This window comes from Penaeus chinensis, chromosome 35, assembly GCF_019202785.1.
Source record: "Penaeus chinensis breed Huanghai No. 1 chromosome 35, ASM1920278v2, whole genome shotgun sequence".
NCBI lineage: Eukaryota > Metazoa > Arthropoda > Malacostraca > Decapoda > Penaeidae > Penaeus > Penaeus chinensis.
The window spans coordinates 2723723-2732278 of record NC_061853.1 but is presented as its reverse complement, the minus strand read 5'-3'; the positions used below and the strand labels follow the sequence as shown (position 1 = coordinate 2732278).

At 41.1% G+C, this 8556-nt stretch overlaps 1 protein-coding gene across 1 annotated transcript in view; it reads left to right on the top strand.

Annotated features, from left to right (window-relative positions):
• Positions 1–8039, top strand: part of LOC125044529 (NADH dehydrogenase [ubiquinone] iron-sulfur protein 4, mitochondrial-like) — an 8575-nt gene extending 536 nt beyond the window's left edge. Inside the window, exons 2-5 of the mRNA XM_047641225.1 lie at positions 3331–3478; positions 5588–5700; positions 7406–7493; positions 7710–8039. Coding sequence (XP_047497181.1) covers positions 3331–3478; positions 5588–5700; positions 7406–7493; positions 7710–7862 — 502 coding nt within the window. The 3' untranslated portion in view covers positions 7863–8039. The remainder of the gene's footprint in view (positions 1–3330; positions 3479–5587; positions 5701–7405; positions 7494–7709) is intronic.
• Positions 8040–8556: the final 517 nt, after the last annotated feature.

Sequence of the window (8556 nt, the reverse complement as noted above, 5' to 3'; positions counted from 1 at the left end):
TGATTTGATAGTCCTGATAGCAGGGGAGGGCGTGAAGTATATCAGAAATTATGGGGTAAAACAATACCCCCGCGGTTGTTAAACAAGACGTCCTAACCTAACACCGGGGTATATATTCCCTAGCCAAGGGGCTCTGTCCCCTGGACCCCCGTGGTAGTAATATGCGTCTAGAATTCACCCTCGCAATGTAAACAAGATGAGCGACAGGCAAAATTGGGGGATCTTCTCTTTTCTTTTACGTATAGCACCTTGGGAAGCATTTGCACACATATTGCCATAGAAGAACTTTGTCTTGGTTTGTATTGTTTGTATTTCATGTACGTTTTATTACCCAACTCTGCCACTACTTTATAATACATATTGTCCGAGAGTTCTGAAGAGGAAGGTAATTTGAATATTGACTTTTCTTATTTACTCTTGTTATGTTTTTTTCCTTTTTTTCTTAGTAGTATTTCTGTAACTGGTAATGATTCTACAAAAGATCATGAGGATTAGGAAAAGATAGAGGTAATGATGTCAGATATAACATACAAGTATGGAAAGAGACCTGAAGAAAGTGAAAGTCTGAAGTTGTTTATTATAATCCTAAAATCTCTGTTTATGCATCTAAATCTAGCAATTGTAAAGAAACATCCATATTGCCTATTATTAACCTCTTCCTGACGGGTCATGTCTCTGGACGTCATCACAAACCGTTCGAAATGTGGCGTGCGGCTGTATGCCGCGTCAAAGCGCTCAAAGGCGGTGATTCGGCTTGATGTACCGAACTCCCGTGCTCAAAGTCGGCGCGTTGCCATTGATCACCAGAGCGTAGTTTTTTTTTTTTAGTTTTCCACACCTGTCACTAAAGGATTAAGACGAGGACTTCTTAAAATTCCCTGACTAATGCCAGATGTATAGCTTGCTGAATATTATACATGACAGTGTTGTTGTCATCTGCCGCTTCAATTTTTCACATTTAACGATAGTATTTGCTACTTCTGTTCACAAGAGAAAAAAAGCTGTGGATCATGACAGCATCATTGGCTCAGGGAGAGTAGGGCTTTTAAGGTCATTAGGGTATGATACTTGCCAAACATTATCAAATTTACTAGTGGATACAGCATAGGCTAGATCTGATAGAAAAAAAAAGTGACTATATTTATGTAATGTAATGTGGTGTCTGTTGACTAGTTTTACAGGACTTTGTCCGATGCTCTCTCCTGCCATGAATATGTGGAGGATTGAGGATCTATGTTTTCCTGGGTAGGGGTAGGGAGGTGGCTATTTAGTACTGTGATTACAGTAGATTTCGAGAATTCCACTGGACCCAGTGGAAAAATAGTCAATAGAAATTGCATTACGATACCATAAACATAGCCACAGCCAAAAAAGAAAAAAAGGAAAAAAGGGAAAAAAGGAAAATGTCTGCAACTTTAGGTTGGGTTTGCATGGTTGTGGCATGTTAGATTATTTTGTATTGTTGATATTCATGTTGGAAATTCCTGGTAAATAATAATACTCAGAGTTCATTTATGTGTGCCCATTATTCTGATGGCAATTGATCATGTTGGCTTACTACAACTTTGGTCTTCCCTGTGTTATTATAAAAGGTTGGTTCCCATATGTTGAATAAATCTACCTTCTTATAGATCCCATGGGTAACCAAGTCACAATCCCTTCTCTGTGAACATGGCTTAAGCTGTGTTAATATGAGTGAAATTAAAGTTTTAGCTACCGATCATGACCATAAAAACACTGACTTGGTTGTAGGACAGATCCAAGTTGAAAAGGTCTGCTTCATTCCAGGTAATACAGTCTTTTAAGTCCTATAAAGGTTATTATTAACAAAAGGATAGGATAAGATGAGAAAGAGTATCCAAGGAAGCAAATGAAATCAGTTTTACGAGAAACGAAGCTGCAGAAAGGAGGAATGGCAGCATTAGTGGTTCAGTGTTGTACAGCAGAGCCCCCACTTCACTTGCTATTGTACTTTGAAGTATTGTGTTTCCCATGCCTTGTTTTCATGCTCATTTATCATAGGATGCAGTGGCCATTCATGGCTGTTGCTTTTCTTGGATCTTTAACCCTCTGATTGCTAAAAGTGGCTATATATATCTGCCAGAATTCAGGTTACAATTCATTGCTAAAAGCCGATTTACCCTTGTGACATTTGAAACAAAAACGAGAGAAATAGTCTAGGCCCTATCTATTTAGAAACCGTCTGTGGAATCTTGTCCATTTTAACCTGTATCTGCTGGGCCATGCCTATAGCCGTCATAACAAACTGACTTGTCATGCCAGGTACAACTATAGGCGTTGGGACAAATTAGAATGCGTCGAGCGGAAAATACTGCTGCATGTAGTGGACTCCCGGGCCAAACAGTAGAACAGTTGTCAGAAGTCATTGGAGTCAGTGATGCCAAGAGATTTCTGATAGTGTCATAGAGGGGTTAAACAGGATGGGAGAGGTGTAGGAGTTACCCCCAGTGAGCAGCACTAAACTAGGGATTCAGAAATAAGTCAGAAATCCAGAAACTCATTTTAATTTTTTCGCTGAGGAAAAGACACTGTAGGAGGTACAAGTGGTCTTTAAAACATATAGTTGAAAAGTGTACTTAGTCATTCTTAACATAAGCGTTAGTATATTCCTAGAGGAAAAGTAGGAATTTCTCTAATTATATTCATTTAATTAACAAGGGCACGGGCTAACACCAAGTTTGGTTAAAATGAAAAAGCCTTTACCAACTTTAGATTTCTATATTATATAAGGGTTTGCCATTTTTTGTGTTTATGAAATCTGTCCTATCTTTCAAAACCCAAGTAGGTTTGGTGGAGTATAAAGATGCAAGGCAGGTGTAGAAGGAAGAACCATTTTGGAGAGGATGCAGTAGTAAAAGTTTTAGAATCCCTTGGTTGAATTAATAAGGAATGCACAATAAAAGTAATAATTATTCTGAAAGAAATTTTCCAGGTGATTTCATCCTTATTTTTCTGTTATACTCAAATATCCCAGTTTTTCAGGAGTACTTCCAAGCCTGTTGGATAGTGTAGTAGTATCAAGTATTGTAAGGTATTGTCTTTTTTCTGTGACTGTTTGCAGGCAATTTTAACAAAAAAGAAGTCACTGCAATCAAATATGCAATAAAGAAAAATAGGATAGTCTACAGTTTTTCATATAAAAGATATATCAACCATGGTAGTTAGCTAATATCATGCATACCAGTCTTAAAAAGTTTTTATTCCCAAATAGGGTATTAGAGAAAATGATTATCACTAAATTGATATTCCTATCTCACTTAGTTCCATTACAAAATATACGTGACGTTAAAATTTTACCACATCACACAGGCGTGCCCTTAGCACAACAGCGACAAGATGGGTGGATGATCTCAGCGTCAAGCAGGTGGAGCCTCGTGATGCTCGGAAGTCCATGCTTTCGGCCGAGGAAGTAGAGCATCAGAAGGCACTCTCTGGTTACATCACTATCGATGCTCCTGTAAGTATTTGGTTGGATGCCAAGCTTCGGAAAAAAAATTGAGTTTGTTTGTGTTGGGTGAATGTGTGAGTCGAAGATATTATATACATCATCCTGTTTTTATATATACTTGTTTTCTCTGTAATTAGACAGTTGTGATGTGTGTGAAAATAGATTAACCCAATGACACCAGGGAAAATGCTGTGATCTTTGTGTGTGTGTGTGTGTGTGTGTGTGTGTGTGTGTGTGTGTGTGTGTGTGTGTGTGTGTGTGTGTGTGTGTGTGTGTGTGTGTGTGTGTGAAATGTCTCTGCACATGGATGGCTCTGCTAGTGCTTAGCCACAAAGGAGTTGATTAGTAGACCGTATCTGATTTCACCTTTCCTTGAACTGGCGCGAAAAATATATTTTTTACCAATGCTACGAATATCGATGGTGTTATTTTCATTATAGACATAATTACTATGTTATAAACATTAATAACAGCAAAATAAGATAGCGTAAAATACTTTTGTAAATAAAGGAAAAGGGTAAATGGGAGAGACAGGCAGTACTCGTAATTGTTCATGGATGACTTAGTACAAGTGTAGCCATCTATGTGTAAAAACAATTAATAAAGTAAACTCACAGTGGGCATGTCATGTACATACATGCCATGCCCATCAGCACTGGGTTAAAAGGGCTTGTGAGGTTTCCAATTTTTGAGTCGTAGCATCTGTGTGTGAACAATGGAGTACCTGGATGAAGGAAAGGCCTACTTATGGGAGCAAGAGAGATTGCACTCTGTGTATTATTCATTAAATTTCTTAATTGATCTCTGAACCCACTGCCACTTGGGATGGAATGTATATAAATGCCATGGCCACTGTGGGTTTAGTTTATGAATTGTGTTGATACATAGGTGGCTAAACAAGTACATAGTCAACAGCTAGCCCTGTGTGTCTCACCTGTTTATTCTTGTTTATTGGTTTTCATGATTTTTTTTTCTTTTTTATTATATATTGTTAGTATTGATGGCATTTTTGATAATCATATTGTCAATAATGATTATAATAGCATCGATATTAACAGCATTTGAAAAAAAATCCCAAACTCAAGGAAAGATGAAATCAGGGGAACTCTATGTTAAGGAGGCTGTGCACTTCTGGAACCATCAATGTGCAAATGCATTTCACAAAGCAAAACAACTGAACATTAACCCATTCGCGACAGCGCATTTCATGTATCCGTGCCATGCCCACTGTGAGTTTACTTGTTTAATTGTTTTTACATAGGTGGCTACACTTGTACTAAGTCACCAATGAGCCAATTAGGAGTACTGCCTGTCTCGTTTCTTTATTTTATGAAAATATTTTACGTTATCTTATTTTGCTATTACTATTGTTTATAATATTATAGTAATTATAATGTTTATAATAAAAATAACACCAGCGATATTCATAGCACTAGTAAAAATTACATTTTCCCACCAATTCAAGGAAAGGTGAAATCAGGTAAGGCAGAGTCATCTATGTGTAGAGACATTTCACAAAAAATATAAACATTGAGCACAGCATTTTCCCCATTTAAAAAAAAAAAAATCCCCATCAGGAATGAGTTAAATGATCCCAGTGGTTTAAGTATCCCATTTGAGATAATGGATGGCATGGGCTGTGATCCTAAGTTATTCCACTATTTTGTAGACTCCTTTGCTCTAAACATATTGGAATATATGAGAGCAACCACAAGAGCCTGCTGGATTATTTTAGGAAATATTACAAAACACTTTGCTGGAAGTGGGTACCGGGTATATAACCAAATGTGTTTGGCATCCTCCGTAGAACTTGGATGCATAATTCTGTTGGCATATAAAATTTCTAACAGCTTAATTTTGTCTGATCTGTTTTATTTTTATATTCTTATATTTATACTATTCCTTTTTATGTATAATTTTAGTAATAGTAGTGATTATTGTTACTAATGATATGAGTATTTATGTTGTCATTCCTTCTACCATAATTGCTCATGGTAAAGATGATAATTTTGACAAAAATTAGTGTATATCATTTCCCTTACTCGATTGTCATTCTTCCGGGGGAAAAAACGTGGCCCCCCTTTTAACAAAGATCCTTAAAATTATACATCTTTTCAGGCCGACATCACCCCAATTACGGGCGTCCCTGAGGAGCATATCAAGACAAGGCGCGTCCTGATCAAAAAGCCAGCCAAGAACTCGATGCAGTCAGGAACCAGTAACATCCAGCTGTGAGTAGGAAGTTGATGCTGTTCAGTTGTTACTGCTCTTCCTTCTCTGGATTTTCCTTGTCTCCTTCCCCCCCCCCCTTTTTTTTCTCTTTCTATTACTCTTTTCCTTCATCTTTTTTTGTCTCTCAATTACTCTTTTCCTCCTTTCCTCTTTCTCTTTCTCTTTCTTCTTCCTCTTCTTCTTTACTATTTTTTTTCTCTTTCTCTCTCTCTCCTTCCTCCTCCTCCCTTTTCTCCCTCCTTCCTCCTCCACTTCCTTTTCTCCCTCCTTCCTCCCCCACTTCCTTCTCTCCCTCCTTCCTCCCCCACTTCCTTCTCTCCCTCCTTCCTCCCCCACTTCCTTTTCTCCCTCCTTCCTCCCCCACTTCCTTTTCTCCCACCTTCCTCCTCCACTTCCTTTTTTCCCTCCTTCCTCCTCTTCCTTTTCTCTCTCCTTCCCCTTTCTCCTACCACCACCTCCTCCTTTCCCCTACCACCTCCTCCCCCTTTCTCCTACCACCTCCTCCCCCTTTTTCCTACCACCTCCTCCCCCTTTCTCCTACCACCTCCTCCCCCTTTCTCCTACCACCTCCTCCCTCTCTCTCCCTCTCCCTCCCTCTTTCTCTCTCTCTCCTTCCTCCTCCTCCCTTTTCTCCCTCCTTCCTCCTCCACTTCCTTTTCTCCCTCCTTCCTCCCCCACTTCCTTTTCTCCCTCCTTCTTCCTCCACTTCCTTTTCTCTCTACTCCCCCTTTCTCCTACCACCTCCTCCCCCTGTCTCCTACCACCTCCTCCCCCTGTCTCCTACCACCTCCTCCCCCTTTCTCCTACCACCTCCTCCCCCTTTCTCCTTACCCCTCCCTCTCTCTCCCTCAACCTCCTCCTCCTCCTCCTCCTCTTCCTCCTCCTCCTCCTCCTCCTCCTCTTCCTCCTCCTCCTCTTCCTCTTCCTCTTCCTCTTCCTCTTCCTCTTCCTCCTCCTCTCCCTCCTCCTCTCCCTCCACCTCCTCTCCCTCCACCTCCTCTCCCTCCACCTCCTCTCCCTCCTCCTCCTCTCCCTCCACCTCCTCTCCCTCCACCTCCTCTCCCTCCACCTCCTCTCCCTCCACCTCCTCTCCCTCCACCTCCTCTCCCTCCACCTCCTCTCCCTCCACCTCCTCTCCCTCCACCTCCTCTCCCTCCTCCTCCTCTCCCTCCTCCTCCTCTCCCTCCTCCTCCTCTCCCTCCTCCTCCTCTCCCTCCTCCTCCTCTCCCTCCACCTCCTCTCCCTCCACCTCCTCTCCCTCCTACTCCTCTCCCTCCTCCTCCTCCTCCTCCTCCTCTCCCTCCTCCTCCTCTCCCTCCTCCTCCTCTCCCTCCTCCTCCTCTCCCTCCTCCTCCTCTCCCTCCTCCTCCTCTCCCTCCTCCTCCTCTCCCTCCTCCTCCTCTCCCTCCTCCTCCTCTCCCTCCACCTCCTCTCCCTCCTCCTCCTCTCCCTCCTCCTCCTCTCCCTCCTCCTCCTCTCCCTCCTCCTCCTCTCCCTCCACCTCCTCTCCCTCCTCCTCCTCCTCCTCCTCCTCCTCCTCCTCTCCCTCCTCCTCCTCTCTTTCCTTCCTCCTCTCCCTCCTCCTCCTCCTCATTCTCTTCTTTACACACACATGAATGAATAAGGAAGAAACCTTTTCATTAAGAATATTTAACCGAAGATGAGAACCATTCTCAGAGGATAATGCGTCTTGTGGTTCCGCAGGTGGCGCTTGTCGTTTGATGAGCGAGAGAGATGGGAAAATCCTCTCATGGGCTGGTCGTCCACAGGTGACCCCTTGTCTAATATGCAGGTACGAGTGTTCAAGGATTGTTTCATCATCACATTTGTATATATTGAATGGGAAAGATGGTAGTATTGATTTTGACCATGGGGCTCTTGTATGCATTGGAAGAACTAGATTTTGTGTAATTTTCTCTTAAATGAAGAGTAATTTTAATCGATTTCAAATATAACTATTATTACTTTCTTAATTCCCCCCTGTTTCATCCTTCTTCATCTCCACAAGGTTGATTTTGGATCCAGAGAGGAAGCAGTTGCCTTCTGCGAGAAGAATGGCTGGGAGTGGATTGCCGAGGACCCCCCCGTGAAGCCCCCACGTGCCAAGAGCTACGCTGCCAGCTTCTCGTGGAACAAGCGCTCTCGTCGGTCCACCAAGTAGATCCTTGGAGGCATGAGAGAGCTCGACAAATTTTTTTTTATTCTGATCTTAGGCTGAAACTGATGCCTTCACTTTCTTTTTTTCTTTTTTTTCATTAAAGTCTAAAATTGAAGGAAGGTGTTTAGAAAACATTTATGCTGTAAATATGTTATTTAAGAAATAAAAAGAATAACACAATTTTGGGGTGCTTTTGTTTCTCCTAGATTTATTTGGAGACAAAGTTTCCATTAATCATTAATTAGAAATCTAAGTTTATAATAGAAAAGATATCAGTGATTCTCTAAAGATAATTCCCAGTTTTCAATATAAAAATGAATAAATGAAGATCGAAATGGATTTGTTTTATTGAGAATGTTATTTTAGTAAAATAGTTTTGAAATTTAATTTACTAGGAGAGTGAGAGAGAGAGAGGTTAAGAATAAAAGAGAAAGAAACAGATATTTTGATGAAGATGGTGGAAGAAGAGAAGAAGCACTGATAGAAAGGAGAGAGGAAAAAACCTTGCCTACAACCTTACATTGCAATCGCCAAAGGTTTGGAAGCACTTCAGTGAAACAGTAACTTTAAGTCTCTATAAGACCTATTCATATGACATTACTGTTACTTACTGCACTTGTCTTCAACAACTGCTAGATTTCTCTTCCTGTAAAATGGACAAAAAATAAGGAAGGAAAATGCTGCTATCAAAGAATTT